The sequence below is a fragment of the Rhodnius prolixus genome, unplaced genomic scaffold, assembly GCF_049639745.1.
Source record: "Rhodnius prolixus isolate KJV_2025 unplaced genomic scaffold, Rpr scaffold_1, whole genome shotgun sequence".
Classification (NCBI taxonomy): domain Eukaryota; kingdom Metazoa; phylum Arthropoda; class Insecta; order Hemiptera; family Reduviidae; genus Rhodnius; species Rhodnius prolixus.
In genome coordinates, this window is record NW_027411581.1 from 36,247,979 (window position 1) to 36,272,822 (window position 24,844).

Genomic DNA, 24,844 nt, shown 5'->3' on the forward strand with positions numbered 1-24,844 from the left:
AAAATTTTTTAATTCAATGCAAAACCAAAGGCAATTGCCCAACACTTCCTTCTCCAAACAGAATTATTTTAACTATTAAATGGTATAAATATACAGTTCAAATCTCTTGTATAACCAAACAAGTAACGGCCATGTTAACGTATTCCTTTTTCTTAGACTCTGTTCTGACTTGGTATATTTCCTCTATGATGCTCTGTGGTCAATGTAGCTGCTCTCATGGATAAAGTAGGACTTATATAAGGGCAAATGATTTCTTTTTTACTTTATTGTTTTAGAAAAATTATTTCTTACCAGGAATACCTTGGAGTAATATCTTGCAGTAATGGAGTTACCATATACCTTGGAGTAATGGCCCCAAAAAAATCGACACTAATACGTACATAGTTCATCATTCTCTGGTGTTTATTGGTAATTAGCATAAGTTTTATTTGATAGCTTTGTTAATTTGACACCGCTGACAGTTTACTATTTCATACAGACCTCCGACAATTGTATTAACTTACTTAAGCCAATGTGGGTCATTGCTTAGTGAATTAGTTTGAGGAATTGATGGGCGAACTTCCGCGGAACTGCTGTATGTACAATGTATAGGTCTTTCAAGTATTTTCTCAAGTAAACTTTTATTTCCTTCGTTGATATTTTTATAACATCCTTGTTGCTATAATTAAACTTAACAATTTGTGAACTTTTTCGCAATTAATTTTTTTTTATACCTAGTTTTTAAACATAATTATGTGTTATTCATGCTGGTAGTCAGTGTAAAATTTTCATTATTCCTACTTAAGATGGCTGGCACCACAATTTATCTTTTACTTTTGTACGTTTAATTTCAAAGTCAAGTTGTAGTAAGTATAGACCCAATCTGAACAAACATTTCAGTTCTGAATAAAGATTAAAACGAAAAGTTACAAATTTTTTGATTGCTCGGTACCATGTTGAGCTCTTTGTCTGTGGATTATTGACCACAATATTTTTTAGGGCTTTTAAGGATTCTTCTTGCATAAAATATTATACCACCATTACTATTCTTGGATGAGCTGGGCGGCGAAGACGTAATCACATGACCACTTGCAAATAAAGTTGTTCGGTAAATCTTCAGAATAGAGCATGGGGGTGTGGTCTACTTATTTAGATCGTTTTATTTACTGTTTCATTTTTAATCTAGAAGGCCCGAGTGATATTTTTTTTTTTAAATGTAATCCTTTGTTTTAAGCGTCATATGTTGTTAGTACAGTTATTGGTTTCGTTTTAATTTACTGTGATTAGTTCCCGCCAATTTGTCGTGCACTTTGGTTTGTTTTTTTGCCATGAGTGACATTGATCTGCAGGTTTTATTTTTTCTAAAGCACGAATGTAGCCTGAGTGAGGATGGTCAGGAGAAAGTTTTGGGTTTTTGTGAGAATGGTGGTTGGAACAGTGAAGCGTAGAAGTCATTCTTCAAGTGGCGACATTATGAGTGCATTCCTGCAGGGAGTAGCTAAAGTGCACAAGCCTAATGTTGGAGATTGCCATTATTAATGTGAGTTATTTCTGGTTATTTTCCTTATAATAGTTGGTATAAATTAGGTTTCCCAACTCATGTATTGCGTCACAACTGGTTTGCGGAATGCAGTGAAATTAAGGGTTAATATCTTAACCATGGGAGGGGTGTGGGGCAGAAAATAAGGATGTGGGGGCGAAGCCCCTATAAAATTATCAGTATTAAAGTGATTTTGATTAGCTGTTGCAATGTAACCCGCCATATTTAAATATAAATTTAAAATAACACTAATAATAATTAGTTTATATTTAAATAACTAAATATGGCGGTTTACATGGTAATAGCTAATAGCTAATCAAAATAAAAATCAAAATTAGGCCTCACCCCCTGATGTTAATTACCAATAATTCTTCGAAATTGAGCTGGTTTAATATAATCTCTCTCAAGAGAAATACGATTTAAAATTTTTAAGTGCTTCTTGATCTCCATTTCTCCTAACCCATTTCTGATGATTGGCCAATAATGGGATCAGTTTACATGTTAAGTCAGGCGAGACGGTAACCGAGCGGTTAAGAGGCGAGACCTGCAAAGCTAATATGTATTGTGGTACTGGGTTCGATTCCCGGTCTTAGGCCTTGGATTTTATTTAAATGTTAATAAAAGAAATTCACAGTAAAGTATGTTTGCTAGTCGCCTCCGTCCACGACACCTAATTGGTAGTTAGAGGTTAAGCCCCGCCAGAAAAAATAGGTAGTTACTATTACTAGATGTTAAGTCCACTTACGACTTCAACACCCGAACTAAAATATTTTCGCCCGCCGCGAACTTAAAATTTCGCTAATATTTTCTCATTATTTAAGATACGATATAGTATTTTGAATTCAATTTCCGTACATCTAAATAAATCTAAACTTGAAAGTTTTAATTGGCCCTTACAAATAAAGGGGTTAACATGACTTCTCTGGATAAAATACCTGCGTTATTCATTTTTCCAATCTCTAGTCTCACCGCTTCCTTTTTGTGATGATAAGGTTTGATAAAGAATATCGGCGTCTTTTTTAACTTCAAGCGATATTCGGAAGGTTAAACTCTGAATTCAACTTAACGTCAATTAGACATTAAATTCTTTGAATAATGAGCTTATGTTATTAATTTTTACTTCCTCTTCCTTTACTAGCCTTTTCGAAGCAATCATCTCACACTGGTTTCTCTCTAGATTTGTATTTTAATCTCGGAGATTCCTTTAATAGTGTTCGTTTCTTTTTATTCTCGGTGCAGTTTTAGGGAAATTTTGCCTGCCTGGAGTCTGCACTCTGTATGTGTCTTCGCCTCCCTTCCTGACACTCCAATTCTTTTTGAATACCACTTAAGGAATCCATGTTTTGGATTCAGACAGTTAGTAATCAGGATAGTTAGTATTATTTTCCTTTGACCTTATCCTATAGCTCCTGATTCTCATGGTTCCGAAGTCTGTACTACAATATTCTATATGCACCTGATCGCTTCAGTGCCTCAACAAATATTCGCGGGTTTATAACGCCTTGGAAAATTACAGTTACCTCTAATTTCTCACCAGATTTATTTGCTAAGTTTGAGCAACCCTTTGCTCTCACTGTTAACTATTAAGGTTGTCCAATATTCTAAGGGTGATATTTTCGAGTGGTCAAAATAATTAACTTGCCTTATTTCTTCTAATACGATAAAATCGTTATTCCTTTTTGTTAATGGCTTGGATGAATGTCCTCTTATTCTCTTTTTGGGGGTGTTCTGCACTCAACAGGGATATTTGATATGAAAAAAACTTGTGTATAAATATTCTAAATCAGTACCCCGGAGGTACGAGAGTCGTTTGAAAAGTCCGTGCAAAGTCAGAGAGATAGCACTACTGGCGCGTATCGAGGTTATGTTTAGTTAGTAGCATCTCTTGGAAGAACACACCCCAAGTTTCAGCCAGATCGGTCTATTTCTTTGTGTTTGGCATTCGTTTGAATCGAGGAAGTCGAGTGATTTTCAAAAAATGGACGAAAAAGAATTTCGTGTGTTGATTAAACACTACTTTATGAAAGGCAAAACGCCTCAGGAGACTAAAGAGAAGCTTGATAAACATTATGGTGACTCTGCACCTTCGATTAGAACAGTTTATAAGTGGTTTCAAAATTTTCGGAGTGGCCATATGGGCACAAGTGACACTGAACGTTCTGGACGCCCAGTTGAGGTTAATACTCCAGAAATCATTGATAAAATCCATGATATGGTGATGGATGACAGAAGAGTGAAGGTGCGTGAGATTGCTAGTGCTGTGGGCATCTCGAATGAACGGGTACATAATATTTTGCATCAACATTTGGACATGACAAAGCTATCCGCAAGATGGGTGTCGCGATTGCTCACGCTTGACCAAAAATGAAATCGTGTGAAGTGTTGCAAGGACGGTTTGCAGCTGTTCCAGAAGAATCCGCAGGACTTTAAGCGTCGTTTCGTCACTGTGGATGAAACATGGATACATCACGACACTCCTGAGACCAAAGAACAATCTAAACAATGGGTTACCAAGGGGGAATCTGCGCCAAAAAAGGCGAAGACCGTTCCTTCGGCCGGAAAGATTATGGCGACTGTCTTTTAGGATTCGCAAGGAATAATCCTCATCGACTATCTGGAAAAGGGTAAAACTATTACAGGTGCATATTGTTCATCGTTATTGGACCGTTTGAAAACCGAGCTGCAAGAAAAACGCCCACGATTGGCCCACAAAAAAGTCCTTTTCCATCACGACAACGCACCAGCTCACACCTCAGCAGTTGTGGTCGCAAAATTAATGGAAATAGGGTTCCAACTCGTTTCACATCCCCCCTATTCTCCAGACTTGGCTCCCTCGGACTACTATTTGTTCCCCAATATGAAGAAATGGCTGGCGGGAAAAATGATTTTATTCAAACGAGGAGGTGATTGCAGAAACGAATGGCTATTTTTCAGACTTGGACAAATCCTATTATTCGGAAGGGATCAACAAACTAGAGCAGCGTTGGACGAAGTGTATAAGCCTAAAAGGAGACTATGTTGAAAAATAAAAAAGGTTTACCCCAAAAAATTAAGTAGTTTTTATTTTTGCACGGACTTTTCAAACGACCCTCGTACACAACACTATGTCCAATTTTAAATTTTTTACAAGAGAGCATGAAAGAGTTTTTTCGCGGTTTTTTCTTACTTATAAGCCCACGGGAGTTATTTTGCTTAAATCTTTGGTCGATAATAAGTAACATAGATGTACCATAAGTGATGGTTGGGTAATAAAAAAAGAAATATTGTATTATTAATCATTAAAAAAATAAATTTTGAAAAATGGACTGAGTGTTGTGTACCTCCGGGCTACTGAAATAAATTTTACAAATTTCCCAAACCGTAGAAATTTGGAATTTAACAGATTATTACTAAAAACGATTGGAAGACATTTCAACCATGAATTTAAACTTAAGTTGCCATCAATTTGATATTCTATTCAATATCTTTTTTGCTAGAAACAGTGAAGACAATTCTTAAAAATCCAGTACAAATAATAAATACACTGCCCTCATAAGGGACGCCAAAAATGTATTTTCTCTTTGGAGAATTTAATTATAATATTTATTCAATTAAATTCTTTGAGGTGCCAAGGTGTAGATACGGAATTCAGTGAATGAAGAATAATTAGTAACATAATAACTTAATAAAAGTGAAAAATATCTTATTTAAAAAACGGAATGCAAAGAAGAACAAGTACAATGGGTGTCAACAAGATACGGGGATCTGTTGTGCTCTCTCTACAGTACTATTAGTAAAAGAAACCGGCCTTCATTTGGAGGTAAGCCCTAGTAACAACATTCTACTGTAGAAGTCCATGTACTCTCTTAAGGTGTAGTACCTGGCAAAATCTTTAAAAAAATGTAATTTATCACTTAATAGTTTGAACGAAGTGACTATATATATTTCATTTTCTTCTCTAATTTTGATTTACCTCTAAATAAGTGCACATTTTTAAAAATATTTTTGTAAACTGAAACAATTTTTAGCAGTTAGAAGTGGGTATTTTCAAAATATCACTTCACTTTGCAAGATTATTATTCAAAAGCACAATATAGGATGAATTTAAGAATTTAAAAATTAAATATTTATTTCAAATGAATGCCTAGTAAGTCATTTAAATAGTTAAATAAAATTAAATTAAAAAAAATGTTAATTTAACTGATAGATTTTGTTTCTAATTATATATTATTACATGTGCAAAACTCTATTAAATATAATAGTAATTCCCTGCATCCAACTTTATAAGAAGACTATACTAATATGCGTATATTAAGCTAATAGCAGCGAATGACATTGAAATTGCACGCCTAGATGGTGCTGCCACTCTTAGGTTGTTATTGGAATTTTTTGACAGTTGACTGAAAGCCGTGTTTGAGGTGGCACCTCAAAAAAATAAGTTTTCTATATAAATTAATTTCGGTAGTTCTTGTGGTTATTAAAGAATATTTGATCTAAATGTTATTGTTGGATTAATGCTCTAGAAAATACCGGAAATCAAAACGACTACTGCTTCCAAACTAAGTTTGTATTTTTTATTTTTTTTTGTTTCTTTATTTTTAATAAATCATTTTCCTTTTTAACACAAATCACGAGAAGTTTTATTTTATATTTCGTTAATTTTTGTTTTTTCATGCATCAATTTTCTCAGTTTTTAATTTTATTTTTTGAAACACAAAATTTGGTTTGTTTATTTCAACAATTTAATTTCAAAATCTTTGTCGGAATGTGCGAATGAATGCTGAGTATTCCGATGCAAGTGTTATCTGATAATGAATTATCTTATAGGCAGTATTTAACTTAAATATTATGTAATGAATTGTGAAAGAACAAAATATGAAACTTATTAAATAATCAGATATGAGTTTTATTCGACTCGTTACTTTTAAATTTAAATAAGTAAATGATTATTTTTTGAAATTATAGGTTTAATGCCCATAACATGTTTCCTCTTTAATAATAAAATTTCGATCAGTGATTATTCCGCAGAAAACTATGCAATCGGTCACACCAGATAGATGATTAGTTTTTTTTTTATATTTACAATCTATTGTCACCGTTTAGCTACACTCTCACTACCTGTGCAAGTCTCCATGTGGCTCCTTATAAAGGTCATGAAGTTAGATGTTTGGTCGGTGCTGCATTAAGTAGATTTAAAAATAAATAAAAAAAACAAATTATGAATGCATTTTATTTTCTTTCACAAACTCGTCCTACTTAAATAAAAATTTGTGTAGGATGAAACTGGTTTTTTAATCATTTTTTACTTTATTCTTATTTTATTTTATTTACTCATAAGTGAACTTAGTTTTTTGCACATTTTCAAATCACAGATAAATTTTTCCTACAAAAAATGTACACATTCCTTATTAGGCCATCTTTTTTATTCTGTGTCACTCTGTGATTTGTAGATGCAGATTCTTTATTCTAATTTTTTACTGTCTTATTTATTCTTCCTCCTGCTAGATCTCCTTTCAATAACCGTTCTGTTAGGTTGATTCTTCTTCTTCTCTAAGGCTCAACAGTCCTTAAAAGGACCAAGGCCTCCACCACTATCCTCTGCCATTCCTCTCTTTCTTGGGCTCTCGTCCTCCACCTTCTAACGCCCATCGCCCGCAGATCCTCCTCCACCTGGTCAATCCATCTATTTGGTCTTCTGCCTTCTGCCCCAAGGCCTGCCCTCCAGCACCATTTTTGGCCCGCGGCTGCGAACCATTCTCAATAGATGGCCAGCCCATCTTAGTCTCGCTTGTTTCACTCTTATCACCTGGTCCGCTTCTCCGAAAAGGAATTGAATTTCTGCATTGGCGTGAATACGCCACTGGCCGTTCTCACACACGTTGAAGTCTCCTCTCCCAGACCTCCAATAAATGTTGGTCGGCACTCGTTAGAGACCATGTCTCGGAGGCGTACATCACTACAGGTCTAATGACCGTTTTATATATTATTAATTTGGCCTCTCTGGGTATATCGCGGGATTTGAAAATTTTTTGCAAGGCAAAATAACAGCGGTTTGCCGCAGCTATTCTAACCGTTAGATTGATTAGATTAGCTTTTTTTATTTTATTTTTTTTCTTGTGTTTGAAGTAAAATTTTCATTATAAATAAATTGATTTTAGTTAGCTCCATTAAAATAACTAGGAACAGATTGTTTCAGGGAGGGAAGCGTTTCTTCAATGCTCTTTGTCGTCTTTCCTTCAAATAAATTTTGTCCTTATTTTAATGATGAAATATTTAAAACTATATCTTTCTAAAGGGAATTGAACCTCGTTGGTCTGAGGTATTGTTTACCTCTGCACTAATAAAGTTATAAATTTGAGATTGTACAAATTCTCAGTTCTTGCCAGAGATACTGTTCTTTTTCTAATGTATACAGATTGAACCAGTAAGTATTGTCCATAGGCCTACTGTGTGTAGTACATCTAAAGTGGAGTTCAATGACGTATTGGCCAACTTCATATTTTCCTCTGTTCTTGAGTGACGTCACTTTAAAGTTTTTTTTAAAAATCATTACTTTTTCCCAATAAAAATGTTATTACTCAGAAAGTTTTAGTCCGAATTCGATTCTGATGACACGGTTAGAAAGGCAGATAAATTTCCTAAAAATTGACACCATTTCGAAGCATAAATTATTCTCCAAACTGCCTTAATCTTCCACCGGAACCTAGGAAAATAAAAGTAATCGAAATTTTTGAGAAAACTCATTAGGCTCTTATGTTATCATTATCCGACCTAGGTGCTGGCACTTTTTACAAAAGTTTCCTTGGCTAATGGGCTTTCAAATGGTATATCATTTTCCAGGATTCCTTTTATCTTCGTATGAGAAATTGCGTTTGTTTTGCAAGAAAACGTGTTCACGAGCATATAGCAGTGATATTGTATTGTGTTGTTTAATTCATTAAACTCTTGTGGATGGAGCTGTAGTCAATTTTTAAAGTGGATTGTCTTAAAATAAGGTAGTCTGAGGTTACTTATTGCACATAAAAATAAATAAATAATAATAATAATAATAAAAATCTAAACTGAAATATTTGACAAAATGTTAGAAAATATTTTAAACAAGTGCTATTTTTATAATCGAAGGCTAATTTGCTTAGTTTCAAAATCTAACATTTTGTCAAATATTTCAGTTTAGATTTTTTTTATTTTTGTATTTATGTGCAATAAGTAACCTTAGACTACCTTATTTTAAGACGATCCACTTTAAAAATTGACTACAGCTCCATCCATCCACAAGAGTTTAACGAATTTAACAACAACAATACAATATCACTGCTGTATGCTCGTGAACACGTTTTCTTGCAAAACAAACGCAATTTCTCATACGAAGATAAAAGGAATCCTGGAAAATGATAGGTAAGGAATAGGGCAGCCACTGTTGGAAATGGCAACGTGGGATTTTCTGCATGCGGAATTTACCCATACGATCCGCAAAAAATTCCAAAACATGCTTATACCATTTCTGACAATATGAAAGAAAATTTGAATGCCACACAAGAAGTTAACGCACCTCTGACAATACCTTCAACAAGCAGCAGCGTTGCCATCACTTCTTTTGAAGAAATTAGTCCTATCCCCAGATTTCAGAAACCCAAGCAAACTCAAAGAAAGAAACAAACTGCTGAAGTCCTTACGACGGTGGAGAAACGGGAGGCATTGAGAAGAAAGGCTACTCTGCCGACAAAAAAAAGGGGGAAAAGTACTGCAGAAAAAGAAAAGGAAGGACAGTTCATCTTCAGCATCCTCTGCTCCCGATAATTTGGTAACGATCAGTGGTGAGAGTGACATTGAAGAGGAGGACGATGATTTTTGTATTGAGTGTAAAGTATATTTTTATTATAGGAAGGGCCCAAAATGCGATTGGCTTCAATGCATAACATGCAAGAGATGGCTACATGAAATTTGCAGCAAAGACAATTTGCATTGCAAAAAATGTTAAAAATTAAACAAAAAATGTCTTTTGTTCGGTGTTCCTTCCCCTCAGTGTTTAATGAGAATATTTTGCTGTTTACCTAACATTAAATTTGTAATTTTTTCTTTCTCAATTTATATCTTAAGATATTGTTGCATCTTCCCCCGCATCAACTGGCATCTTCCCCACATGATGGGGGAAGATGCCAGTTTTGACACATTTCATTCAAATGCATTTTTATCGGTTTTGCATTTAATTAAATATACTAATATATATATGTAATTAAAGAATAAAAACCAACCTGGACGTTGATACATTTGGTGTTTTTTTTCGATAACACAGTTTCCTACAAAACGGAAATAAGTGTTAAGTGTGGCATCTTCCTCCCACTTACCTTATATCATTTGAAAGCCCATTAGACAAGGAAACTTTAGTAAAAAGTGCCAGCACCTAGGTCTGAAAATGATCACATAAGAGCCTAATGAGTTTTCTTAAAAATTTCGATTACTTTTATTTTCCTAGATTCCGGTGGAAGATTAAGGCAGTTTGGAAAACAACTTATGCTTCGATATGGTATCAATGTTTAGGAAATTTATCTGTCTTTCTAACCATGTCATCAGAATCGAATTCGGACTAAAACTTTCTGAGTAATAACATTTTTATTGGAAAAAAGTAATGATTTTAGAAAAAAACTTTAAAGTGACGTCACTCAAGAACAGTGGAAAATATGAAGTTGGCCAATACGTCATTGAACTCCACTTTAGATGTACTACACGCAGTAGGCCTATTGACAATACTTACTGGTTCACCCTGTATATATATTAATATATAATAAATATATGTAGAAAAGAAGAGCAGAAAATAAAAAAAAAGCACTGAAAAAGCAACAATATATTTTTTAAACGCCTTTAACACCCATACACCTTTTTGTTTTAAATACACAAATATATCTGATGAAAAAACGCCTTGGGTAATAGAGACTAAAGAATCTCTTAGCAATTGCCATCCAAATAAATTTATACAGGGGGTGCCTCCATAGATTACTATTCTATAGATCGACCATCCTGCTGATCGTGTTACGCTCCCCGATGGGGAAGGTAAAGCAGTGCCGCTAGCTCAGTGAAGGCGGTTTATAGTTGCCTTGAGCGCCACGCTGTTGTTTCAAGTGAAATAAGTACCGGTTTTAGGAGATAAATGAAAATAAATAAAAGAAAATAAACTAATAAATGATTAAACAAAAGGTGTAGGGAGAGAGGATGTTTATGGGCGTGTAAGAGTTGGTTCTTGGGGGGTACGGCAGCGAAAACCCCCAATGCCCGGAATAGTAGGTTTGCTGGAGTACAAGAGAAAGTGCAGTAACCATCAAAAAAGCAGGAATTCAATTTAATTTAGATTTACGGAGCAATCAGTCGACCTGTAGTGCACCAGCTACAGCAGGTCCTACTCACTTCAATATCAGAATAGGATATTTTTATAATCTATAACAGAAAATACAATGCTTGGTTAGAAATTCTTGAACATGAACATTATATTAATTATACAAACAGAACTTTGAATTCAATTAATGGGCCCAGCTGACCAGAGAATATGTTTAACACATTGTACATTTAATAAGAAAAATGAAAAAAAAAAATTTAATATATAGGTATGTATATTAATATATAATAAATATATGGGCATATAAATACGAGGTGTGTTCAAAAAGTAACGGGAATTTTTAAATTTCGCGGGTTTGGAGAGTCTGATTGTAAATTTTTTTTTTTATTATGTTGGTACACAAGCCCCTGAAGTACGATAAAATTTTCAGTAATATTCATTGTTTACTTCTTAAGTGGCAGCCGTTAAGGTTAGACGTGTTTTTCGAGCTTGGCGATTTTTGTTTGTTAAAAAAAATGGATCAAAGAATTTGTATTAAATTTTGCGTAAAAAATGAAATAAAGTGAGTGAAATGTTAATAAAGGCATATGGTGAGTCTGCTATGAGTAAAACAAGGATTTACGAGTGGTATAAGCGTTTCCAAGATGGCCGCGAAAACGTTGAAGATGACGAACGACCTGGACGTCCAAGCACATCAACAACCGATGAAAACGTGAAAAAAGTGAAAGAAATGGTTATGAACGATCGCCGAATCACAATCAGAGAAGTCGCTGATGATGTTGCCATATCAATTGGCTCATGCCATGAAATTTTTTCGGATGTTTTGGGTATGAAACGTGTGGCAGCAAAATTTGTTCCAAAATTGTTGAATTTCGAACAAAAACAGCGGAGAATGGAAGTTGCTCATGAGTCACTCAATGAAGTCGACAACGATGCGGATCTACTGAAACGTGTTATAACAGGTGACGAAACATGGGTTTACGGATATGATGTCGAAACTAAGGCTCAATCGTCCCAGTGGAGGCATTCTGGATCGCCAAGACCGAAAAAGGCTCGACAAGTGCGGTCGAATGTGAAGGTTATGCTCACTGTGTTCTTCGATTTTAATGGCATAGTGCATCATGAATTCTTGCCACAAGGTCAAACAATCAATAAGGAGTACTACCTACAAGTTCAACGCCGTTTGCGTGAAGCAATCCGAAAAAAACGCCCGGATTTGTGGCAAAACAATTCATGGATTTTGCACCACGATAATGCACCTGCTCACATTTCATTGCTTGTTCGTGAATTTTTGGCCAAAAACAAAACTTTAACGATGCCCCAGCCTCCATATTCGCCAGACATGGCTCCATGTGACTTTTTTCTATTTCCAAACATAAAGAGAACATTAAAAGGCCGTCGTTTTACAAGCATAGATGACATTAAAAGCGAATCGCTGAAAGAGCTGAAAGCTATCACAAAGATCGAGTTTCAGAAGTGTTTCGAGGATTGGAAAAAGCGCTGGCACAAGTGTATTGTATGCGAAGGGGACTACTTTGAAGGCGACAATATTAATGTAGATGAATAAATAAATATTTTTTTCAAAAAACGAAAATTCCCGTTACTTTTTGAACACACCTCGTATAAAAGCACTGCACTGGTAGAAACCTTACTACGGCAACATGACCACTATTTTTTGTCATGTCGTCATTTTTGCCCAATTTGGGAGCCCGGATTAGGTCCAAGGGAGTTCCCTCCCGAACCAGCGATCTTTTATTTGTCTTGCCTGCATTAGGAATCACGCTAATGTTTACTGTAGGCGATCTATTGGAGTTATTAGAATTACTATTATCAGTATTAATATTATAGGTAGAATATTTATCCGCTTTATTGTTGGCTATCGGTGATGGTCCTCTGTCGTGTGGCAGCCCATCGCTACTCTCCTCCATGTTTAGTTTTGAAGCTGGTTTTTTGTTTTAGTCCTTTGTTAATGTAAAACTTTCAAGTGTAAAAAAACTCTTTTTACGCGGAAAAACGAAAAATTTTTTATAAACAGCTCCTTAACCCCACAAAGTTCCTTATTCTAGATTTTGAAGTTAAAATACTTTTTTCTGCAACCATGTAGGAATGTTCTCATTACTCAATTAAAATCAGCTGTGTAATGCCCAACTTTACCTCACTAGTGGGGAAATATTTCTATTAGTGTCACTTTCCTCACCATTGAGTGGAAAAACTTTATTGTGCTTCCTTGATATAAGAAGTTTTGTTATTAAATATTTACTTTAAAACTTTAATAAGCTTATTTAAATTTATTTTATTTAAATAATTAAAAAACTAATATTAAAAAATAAAATAAAAATTGAAAGGAATATAGAAATAAAAATAATACTTTAATAAATAATTAGATATTTTTAATTATAACAGTTAAAAAGGTTATAGTGTTACCTTATAGAAATTTAAAATGGATTCTAGTGATTCCTGTTTAGTTTTTTTTTAGTTAATAACCCTAATGGTTGCAGAAAAAATATATTTAACTCGAGTGTAAAGTATTTTCCTCACACTCGGCAATTTACACTTGCACTCGCCTCGCTTCGCTCGCTCTTGCGTGCAAACCCTGCTTCGTGTGAGGAAAAGTATTACTTTCCACACTTGTTAAATAAAATAACTATTGCTACCACCAGCGCTGGGGTACACTCATCGCTCTTCTTAAATTCAACTTTGAATTTGGCAGACACCAGATTCTCAACTCTTGCCTTTACGCCTTTAGATTTTTCGTTTTCTTGGTACACAATAAATCCTCCTGCGAGCGAGTTTCCGTTTACTGTAGAAGACAAGCTATCCAAAGGCTCAATTTACCTCGCCAGCGTTAGAACCAACTCTGCTCGGTTAGCATCTTTTTTTTTCTTCTTCATATGCTCCCACTGCCTTCTGTACTCCTGGATTTTCTCTCTTCTTTAGTTTCCGCTCACTTTTGGTCTTCTAATCCTTTCTTTTTCCTACTATCACTAAGCCTAATTTTTTTTATTAAACAAAATCAAATTAACTTCATTAAGAGGTGCATTACAAATGACTGACCCCCCTCTCAACAAAAAAATATTATTATTTATTTATTTATTCTGTTTTTGTCTGATTAAATAATCACTGCCTCTCTCTCTTCCACCAGACTGACTGACCTAACTATTATTTTCTTTTTAACCCCTAACAAACGTTCACCGCGAACGATCGGTCCTCCCAGTTCTTCATATTGTCTACACTTGTACTGGTTCACTTGGCACCTTCACCACCTCCTATCCTCTGTACCTCGTATCGATTTTTTCCCTTGACCTTAACAACCTTATAAGGTCCTAAAAACAAACTGTATAGTTTGGACGTTTGACAATGATAGTTATCGTTGGCACTAAACGAGCGAATGGATTAAGTCTCTAAAAGATAGTCAACTCAGTTCTGTTATATGGTTGTGGTTATATGTTGTATGGTTGCTCACTTTTTTACTAGTAAAGGTCTTGCAACAGCTTCGGCGTCTGTTTCCGCAGATAATTCAATTTCCCGTGAAGATTCTCCCACCTCATCATCTTTTTCGTTGGAAGACATAACCACTTCTTTTATTTTAGTGAGAAACTGACAAATTTGCCAGCTGATGGCATCTGCATCGCCATCATAATCAAGGTCTAAAATAGTACAAATGGCTATTAAATCTGCAAGAGTGCATTTATCGTTGATGTGTCTAGCCTTTTTTCAAATTCCTCAGAATTCTCTTCAAATTGAAAACCTTCAAAAGCTTTTAAATTTCGTCTTACCCATCTGGAATCTGCTACTACATAAAAAAATGGCAACATGAAGAGCTTTCACTGCCGAAAAACGCCCATTTGAAATGTTGGATGGCACCTTAACGATATTACCTAAAGCTTCCATCTTTATAAAAAACAATTTTTCTTTTTTTCAAATTGCTAGTGATTAAACAAAATATAGTTATCTATATATCTAGTTACTCTCATGCTGACGGACAAACTCCTTGAAATCGGTTGAGAGTGGTCGGTAGTATAATCAGTGCTCAGCTAATAATTTTGTTTACATCAAGAATACAAAACTAAATTATATCTTTTTAATGAATTTTAGGTACGTGTACGAGGTGTGTTCAAAAAATAAGGTGAATTTTCATTTTTCTCAAAAAATATTTATTTATTCATCGATTTTTATTTTGTCTCCTTCAAAGTAGTCCCCCTCAGATATAATAGATTTGTGCCAGCGTTTTTTCCAATCCTCGAAACAGTTCTGATATACACTTTTTGGTATGTCCTTGAGCTCTCTCAGCGATTCGGTTTTTATCTCCTCAATCGTCGCAAAACGCCGTCCTTTCATGGGTCTCTTCAATCTTGGCAGGGCGCCAAATCTGGTGAATACGGTGGCTGAGGCATGATAATGGTGTTGTTTTTTGCCAAATAATTTTTCACAAGCAAAGATGAGTGAGCAGGTGCATTATCGTGATGCAAAAGCCATGAATTGTTTTTCCACAATTCCGGGCGTTTTCTTCGTATTGCTTCACGCAAACGGCGCATAACTTCAAGGTAATACTCCTTATTTACCGTACGATCTTGTGGTAAGAACTCCTGATGCACTCGCCACGGTAATCGAAGAAAACAGTGAGCAAAACCTTGACATTTGATCGAACTTGGCGTGCTTTTTTCGGTCTTGGCTCTCCTGGACTCTTCCATTGGGACGATTGTGCTTTGGTTTCGATGTCATAACCATATACCCATGATTCGTCACCAGTTATGACCCTTTTAAGCAAATCTGGATCCTCGTTGACGTCATTCAACAATTCCTGAGCGATGCTCATGCGACGGTTTTTTTGATCAAAATTCAGCAATTTTGAAACGAACTTCGCTGCCACACGCTTCATGCCCAAAATTTCCGAAAAAATTGCATGACATGTGCCAACCGATATGCCGACATCCTCAGCAACTTCTCTAATTGTGATTCGACGATTCTTCATAACAATTTTCTTTACTTTCTCAACATTTTCATCGGTTGTTGATGTGCTGGGGCGTCCAGGGCGAGCGTCGTCATTCACGTCTTCTCGACCTTCTGTGAAAAGCTTGTACCACTTGTAAACATTTTTTTGACCCAGAGTACTCTCACCGTACGCCACTGTCAACATTTCAAGTGTTTTTGAGCACTTAATTCCATTTTTTACACAAAATTTGATGCAACTTCGTTGATCCATTTTTTCGACAGAAGAAAATCGCCGAACTCGCAAAACACTTGTCTTATTTATGCCTCTCACAAACAAACTAAACATGCTATATAGCTACAACTTTGAACATATGTTCGAGACAAGTGTACCAACATAAAAAAAAAAAACAATCGAAATTCGAATGTACGTAGCCCGCGAAATTTGAAAATTCACCTTATTTTTTGAACACACCTCGTATTTATCAATGTGTAACATACAATAAAACAAATTAACAAATATTACCATTTGATCTTATAAATTAACCTACCACAGTTGTTTACACGAAATTTTGGTTATCTAATCAGTATTTTCAAATTGTAGGTTTCAATGATGAACCGGAAGGTAGTGTGGAAGACGATAATAGAGGAAGGGCCTGATACACACCAACCGGTCGAATGTCAGATTAATATTTCCAAATGTTAGTAACGTTTTAAGTTATTTTTAGTTTGCTTTTATCAAATGATTAATTTTTAAATTATCAAAAAATGTTGGAATTCTTATTGAAGGAGTTTAGAATTGTGGCTGTATTGTGGTGTTAGAAGTGTAGGGCAAAGTGAAAGAAAAATACGGTGAGCTAATGAAAATGTCTGATAGGAAAACGTCCAAAGAAAAATTCTATTTAATATATCTTATTATTTTTTTAAAAAATTAAATCAAATAATCAGGCGAAAATTTTTTTGGAATTCATTGAAAATAACAGCAAAATCTTTAAAACAACTAATAAGTTGCAATAATTAAAAAAACGTAAAATTAGAAATATTAACAGATTATTGTTTCCTTTGGAATCTCATGAATCATTTCATTCCTTAACGTTGGTGGTAGTAGCGCATTGTGTGAGATCTGAGCTTACACTGGCAATACTAACAAATGGTGTCTAGGGTTTAATTAGTGAGCAAAATATTACAAATTATATTAAATACAAAGGTACTAACGTTCTATTTGGGTTTTATCGCTGATTTTGATACGAAGTTTGGCGACAACCATCGAGTTGTTAGTTTGTCGCTAGTTTTCTAAAGAATCTATCTGCATTCTAATTATAGTGCCCTAATCTAGGAATGCCCTAATTGGGTTTAAGATTGGATTCGATTTCTTGAAGGTTGGTGGGTTAAACTACTGCTGTTGTGGCACCAAGTACACCTTTCAATTTCTATCTTTTTGATTAGAGTTTATCGAGAGAGCGTCTTGGGTAAATTTTGGAGGCAGCAGCTTTTCTTCTTAGTTGACCGGATTCACGGTCCGTTCCTTCTTCTTTCTAAAAAAGCCTAAGTATCTACTTAATATATATTTTACTTAGTTCCACTGCTCGAGAAGAGGTCTTTTATTTTAGAATTTATTTGCTTTTTCAAAATACAAGATTTTATAAAAGCAGGAGCTCACAAAAAGATATCTTTTTTATACATATTGAATATAACAGAACACAAAATAAAATTTTGGTTAGTTTCAGCTAAGCAAATTATCAGATTATTTAGCGAATTCATTTCATCATTCGATAGTTTATACAAACTTTTAAAACCACCAATGTTACAAAATGAAATATACAGCACCTTACCAAAGTATTGTAAACACTTAGGAATGTTTTCTCTAGAAGCAATGATACGTGAGGGTTGGTTGTAAATGGATGGATGCCATCAAGAGGGAAATGATCTGACTGATGAAGCTGAAGGCGATCTAGGGCGAAATCGAAACATATTCACTTTTCCTTTGATTTCATCAACCTTTTTCTTTTTCTTGACTTGTTCATCTGTAAGAGTATTCTGATGACTTCCGGTCTGATCTTCAGTAAACAGAGCTTCAGCCTCCTTCAAAGTGTAACGGTTACCTCTGAATGAGAACACTCTCCTACTGTAATTTGCCCTAATGTCCAAATTCTTCATTTTGCTTATGCAAATAAAGATGCTTCTTCCTTCTTCTCTTTCCTCTTTAGTACGATCGTGGCTTAACCGAAAATGTCTGTGCTGAAATAGTTGTTTATCACTGAATATTTTCATTTTTAGTAACTGTTCAACGAAACCAAAATAGGCCGTGGTTCACCTCCATTCCCTATTCTGAAGCAGTTATTATAATTTCGCATCCAGCACATACTTCCTTTACCGTATCTACAACGTTTTCATTTTCAGCGGTAGGTGCGTTATAGATAATTAAATTGTTTTTCCGCAACTGTCTATTTAACATTGTAACTTCTTCAATAAGGCGAAAATTCTTTTCTTCTAAATCCCTACAGTCTTTTATTTAATGCATTATAATGCGCAATCGCAGAATAAAATCTCCCACCATGTGACAAAAATCCGTTCAAAATCAATTTAAAATCCAGTTCCATTGAGGTTTGTGTGTGAGTGGGGATATGGGTAACGTATACATGAACCAAAGCAAATATTGGTGTAAGAGGGTCGTTTGAAAAGTCCGTGCAAAGTCAGAGAGATAGCACTACTGGCGCGTATCGAGGTTATGTTTAGTTAGTAGCATCTCTTGGAAGAACACACCCCAAGTTTCAGCCAGATCGGTCTATTTCTTTGGCATTCGTTTGAATCGAGGAAGTCGAGTGATTTTCAAAAAATGGACGAAAAAGAATTTCGTGTGTTGATTAAACACTACTTTATGAAAGGCAAAACGCCTCAGGAGACTAAAGAGAAGCTTGATAAACATTATGGTGACCCTGCACCTTCGATTAGAACAGTTTATAAGTGGTTTCAAAATTTTCGGAGTGGCCATATGGGCACAAGTGACGCTGAACGTTCTGGACGCCCAGTTGAGGTTACTACTCCAGAAATCATTGATAAAATCCATGATATGGTGATGGATGACAGAAGAGTGAAGGTGCATGAGATTGCTAGTGCTGTGGGCATCTCGAATGAACGGGTACATAATATTTTGCATCAACATTTGGACATGACAAAGCTATCCGCAAGATGGGTGCCGCGATTGCTCACGCTTGACCAAAAACGAAATCGTGTGAAGTATTGCAAGGACGGTTTACAGCTGTTCCAGAAGAATCCGCAGGACTTTAAGCGTCGTTTCGTCACTGTGGATGAAACATGGATACATCACTACACTCCTGAGACCAAAGAACAATCTAAACAATGGGTTACCAAGGGGGAATCTGCGCCAAAAAAGGCGAAGACCGTTCCTTCGGCCGGAAAGATTATGGCGACTGTCTTTTGGGATTCTCAAGGAATAATCCTCATCGACCATCTGGAAAAGGGTAAAACTATTACAGGTGCATATTATTCATCGTTATTGGACCGTTTGAAAACCGAGCTGCAAGAAAAACGCCCACGATTGGCCCACAAAAAAGTCCTTTTCCATCACGACAACGCACCAGCTCACACCTCAGCAGTTGTGGTCGCAAAATTAATGGAAATAGGGTTCCAACTCGTTTCACATCCCCTCTATTCTCCAGACTTGGCTGCCTCGGACTACTATTTGTTCCCCAATATGAAGAAATGGCTGGCGGGAAAAAGATTTTATTCAAACGAGGAGGTGATTGCAGAAACGAATGGCTATTTTTCAGACTTGGATAAATCCTATTATTCGGAAGGGATCAACAAACTAGAGCAGCGTTGGACGAAGTGTATAAGCCTAAAAGGAGACTATGTTGAAAAATAAAAAAGGTTTACCCCAAAAAATTAAGTAGTTTTTATTTTTGCACGGACTTTTCAAACGACCCTCGTAAATATTAAATATAGAAAGATCGATATTCAGGTGAACACCGGTGACATCTCGCCTTCCATCAATCTCACCTTATCTGACACCGCGATCGTTTCACATTTTTATTTTTATCATATTCTCCTACTGTTAACCATCTTACTCATGAATACATCTTTCCGATTAGGATTTTCTAATTCTTATAATTTGACCTGCTTCTTGCGAACCTTACAGTTCTTCTCGTTTCAAAATCTTTAACATTAATTGATTTGACTATTCGAAAAATAATATTATTAAATTAAAATTTGTAATTAAAAAGTGTTCAATTTTCAGCTAATTATAATAAAAAATAAGAAAAAGTAACCAAAAATGTTAACATAGAGATTAGTAGAGTGAAATGCAACGAATTGTGGAAGTCAGTAGCTCTTCCCGGTCACTGCCATGCGATGTGTGGGGATAAACGGGGTGGCAAATTTCAGAGAGCGCTAAAATCAGCTCTAATGTTTTTAAAAAGATGGAGGTATTTAATTTGCTAACTTTATTCAACTTATAAAGCGCCGGATATGGGACTGATAGAGGTAATCCTTATCCACCCAAAAATAACTCCCAAGCGGAAACCTTGCTAAAATATAAATTTTTCAAAAACATGCTACAAACAACACTGGGGCGTTCTTGTTTGAACTTTGAACAGTAACATCGTGTTTGTTGCTCTGTTTGATATAACCTAACTTAATAAAACTTATTTGAAATCTTATTTTATTTTCTTTGTCTTATTAATTCTAATTTTATTTTATTACAAAGGTGGAAGAAGACAAATTTTTCTTTTTAATTTTTTACGTATTTGTTTTAATTCCATCTAAATTATTTGGTGCTTAATATTGAGTGTAGATAGTCTTGTGAAGTGTATACAGGGTGAACCAGTAAGTATTGTCAATAGGCCTACTGCGTGTAGTACATCTAAAGTGGAGTGAACACGTTTTCTCGCAAAACAAACGCAATTTCTCATACGAAGATAAAAGGAATCCTGGAAAATGATATACCGTTTGAAAGCCCATTAAACAAGGAAACTTTTGTAAAAAGTGCCAGCACCTAGGTCGGATAATGATAACATAAGAGCCTAATGAGTTTTCTTAAAAATTTCGATTACTTTTATTTTCCTAGGTTCCGGTGGAAGATTGAGGCTGTTTGGAGAATAATTTATGCTTCCAAATGGTGTCAATTTTTAGGAAATTTATCTGCCTTTCTAACCATGTCATCAGAATCGAACATTTTCTGAGTAATAACATTTTTATTGGAAAAAGTAATGATTTTAGAAAAAAACTTAAAAGTGACGTCACTCAAGAACAGAGGAAAATATGAAGTTGGCCAATACGTCATTGAACTCCACTTTAGATGTACTACACGCAGTAGGCCTATTGACAATACTTACTGGTTCACCCTGTATATTTTGAAAATTAGTGTATAAAGTTAGGTATATATGTTGTGTACATAGATGAATGGGACGGATGGAGGCCCAGAGCCTCCGAAATTAGATCCTAATGGTGAGTAAAGTGGGTAAAACTAAAGTTGAAAAGGAAATTTAAGCTAAGAAGTTACACTTAGAATTAACAAACATAGATGCTGACACCAGAATTTTACCTCCCAGGGGACCCTGGTCCCAATGAGGTGATAGTAGAGAGTAGCTCAGAAGGCAGAATGCATGCTCTGTCCATAGGTAAATTTATTAATAATACCTTTCTCATATACAGAGAGGTATACAAGATATAAAAGTGGTTGGGATAAATAAAATTAAAATTTGCGTTAATAGTGTAAGTAGTGCCAATATGATTGTCACTTCGCAAACTCTTAAGAGACAAAGGCTTTCTGGTTTATATTCCAACATTTCGGTTACAGAGGCAGGGGGTTGAGAGAGAAATTAAAACATCTGTTGCCTTTCAATGTGAAAGAAACGTTAAAAACTCTCTAACGCTAAAAGATTCACAAGAAAAGTGACAAATGAGGAGGGTGAAATAGTGCAATAGTGTGTTGTTAACATTCAGAGTTCAGATAATACCAGAGTACATGGACAATACCAGAGTACATGGACAATACCAGTGTTCATTCCATTATGTAAGATGTCCGGTTGAACCTTACATACAGAAACACATACAGTGTTATAAGTGTTTGAGATTTGGTCATGTTAGTAAACAATATGTAAGGGTAAATTGCGATGTGCTTTTTGTTCGGAAGAGAACCGAAAAGAGCACATGAACGAATGTAAACATCCTTAAATGTGTACACTGTGGGGATGGCCCATTCTTCACAAAGATAAAGCAGTGCCCAGAAAGAAGAAAACAAAAGACAACATTATGGGCTCTGAGAATCTCTCATTTCAGGAGGCAAAAGAGCGTATGCATAAATCATACGCTTCTGACACTACACTGCCATCTGTTAATTCAGTAGATGAATTCTCTTTCCTAGCTTTGCAACCTACGGAAAATATTATAATCTCATCTTATCAGCCAACTAACGAACTCATATCAATTCTCCTCTTAAACCGAATTTTCCTCAAAAAGAAATAAGGGAACAGCTCATAAATGTGAGTACCCCAAAAGACACTCATGGTGGCATTATGGGCGTGAATCCCTATAAACCGGAAATGCATAAAGTAAGAGATATACAAGCCTCAAAAAATTGGATTTGTGAAATAGTCTGTTCTGTCATAAATAATTTGAAATCTAATTTTATACAAGAAATTAATGAAGCAGAAATTTGAAGATTGATAAACGAGAGAGCGGAAGTCTATCCATTGTTGTAGATGTACGCCCGTACGTATGTGTAAGCGCGTCTGGACGAATGCCTGTGTATCTGTGCGTAAATATTATATTTGTAAGATAAGTGATAAATCAACCACTCATTAGGGTATATACCATAAACAGTACTTTAACATATCCAACAAATTAGAATAGTGCTAGAGGTCTGGCGGTAGCAAACAAAGGTTTATCAAAGAGAGTTGTTTATCCCCTTATAATGTGAATGTTGCTCTTATTTCTGGGGCCTAGTTTAAACCAAATACTAATATGAAATTCACGAATTATAATGTGGTACATCATTCGCGTAAGGATGGAAAGGCGGGTACCGCCTTATTAATTCACAAATCTATTCCATTTATTCAACTAAATAACTTACGTAATTAAGGGCGTCACGTCTGTTGGTTTGTCTATTCCGTTTGATTCGAATAAAAGTTTAGCAATAGTCTCTTATTATAGCCCTTCAGAAAATAATATCTCTTTTCAGATTTGAGATAGGTATATTAAATACATTCCAAAACCGTGTATTTTCGGGGGTGATTTCAATGTACATCACACCACCTTTGGTTCTAGTTTTTGTAAAATTGGGCCTTAGTATTTCTGAAAGTAAAACAGTAGTTTGCCAATCAGCCACCTTTTACCAATCAGATTTCATTAGATGGCTTATAACTTCTCTTGTGTTAAATCAGTGAAATATTTGGGCCTCACTCTGGACAAAACGTTTAATTGGAAAGAGCACGTTAAGATTTTGTAAATGTTTTGCGGTTTATTTCACATTTCAAATGGGGGGGCGGATCCTAATATGTCTTTGTTATTTTGTAGAGCTACTATCCGCAGCAATTTTGATTATTGCTCTCAGTTTTATGGCCAGCTTAACACTAAACCTACCGACAGTTCTTGTTGTATACCTGTTCCTACCGCGCTTGGTCATATTGAACGGTAATTAAAAAAGTTATCGATTTTATTCTTCAATGTAGATAATGGTTGATTTATTGCTGAATGTAAATAAAATGAAGTATTTTCATGAAATTTCATCCAAATTTATTTTTATATAATTTAAATTGTAAACCTAAAAAACTAGAATTTCATTTTTCCCACATGAGAAACCAAACTTAATATTATGTATCTCAAAAATTATGAAAAAACAAAATAATAAAACTTTTATATACATTGTTATACATACATACACTCGTATACGTAAATAACATATTACCTTATTCGGCTTCCTTACATTATTTACAAATTATTGTAGTCTGAAATGTACATTTGCTGCAAACATATTTTTCGCACTGCGAACAGACTTTTGTTGTTTTATAATCTTTACAAAATTTTATTTGACACGTTTTTCGTTGGAACAAATCTGAACTAGTGGACGATGTTGGTAAAAGCTATTTTTCTTGAGATTTTTTATATGCATCGCCGAGCTCTGAAGCTAACTGGAATGAAATTTCCTGCCTCGAAATGGTTTCACCCGTTGTTTCTTCATATAAAACCCAAGCATTTATTTCAGCTAGGTCCAAAATGTTGAAAAATACCTGAAGGGGCCACCTAAAATTTTTTGACTTCACACAGTATTTCCTTCCCATCTGGTCTGCCACATCTACACCAAATTTTGCATCATTATAAAATCTAATAGTTTCCGGTATATGTTTGTTACTTGTTTTGATTTCTATTGATTTATATTTGGAACTTAGCACAATCACTTTTTTTGTTGGTTTACTTTTATACACTGTAAAGGTAAGTCTACACGGGTCACTAAAAAGTTGCTAGACCATTTCTGTTTGCTAGAGCTGTGTCTCAGTTCTGTCCAGACGTGAGAGTTAAAAAGAGCTAGACTAAGTTGCTGGAGTGCTCTAGATGTTACGTCTTGTGTTAAGTTGCGAGATTAGTGTCAGATCTGTCTACATGGGCATGGTCTCTCTAGCCCTGTACTGCTCTAGTGCAATTTAGTTGTTCGCATGGTTAATATGGAAACAGACCTCGTGTCAATTACTCGTGCGGTTATTGCTATAGCTGTACTTATGAAAAGAAAACGGGCACAGAGAAAGAAAACGCGAGTGTGGGTTACACGATGACAACGCTTGGTCTCAATATTAGGCACCAACACAAAGACTGAAGAACCAAAAGACTTAACTAATGTCAAAAAAGTAATGGAGCGCCTGCGGACCCGACCTGCACTCTGTGTGGAACACAGAACATCTTGGCGTATGTCCTTCCATCGAAGACAAGAAATTCTGTTATATCGGACGATGTCTTCAGACGAGAATCATTAGTGTATTGGGAAGCCCGACGTCAGATGGCAGAACTGCCGTGACTTACAAGCGGCGTAGATTAAAAAAAAAAAAAAAAAATGGCGGATTCCGACAACAGATCAG

At 35.3% G+C, this 24,844-nt stretch overlaps 1 protein-coding gene across 7 annotated transcripts in view; it reads left to right on the top strand.

The window, feature by feature from the left end:
- Nucleotides 1-294: 294 nt before the first annotated feature.
- The window catches only part of LOC141448166 (dystrophin, isoforms A/C/F/G/H-like), an 898,384-nt gene continuing 873,834 nt past the window's right edge, over nt 295-24,844 (top strand). For 2 of the 7 annotated variants that reach the window (XM_074116317.1, XM_074116303.1), the window contains exons 1-3: nt 295-408; nt 5,124-5,318; nt 16,360-16,456. In XM_074116317.1, the coding sequence (XP_073972418.1) occupies nt 16,366-16,456 (91 nt within the window). In that variant the 5' untranslated portion in view covers nt 295-408; nt 5,124-5,318; nt 16,360-16,365. Of the gene's footprint in view, nt 409-5,123; nt 5,319-5,917; nt 6,062-16,359; nt 16,457-24,844 lie in introns of those variants that run through there. The other 5 variants (XM_074116369.1, XM_074116361.1, XM_074116325.1 and 2 more) reach the window with 5 other exon arrangements.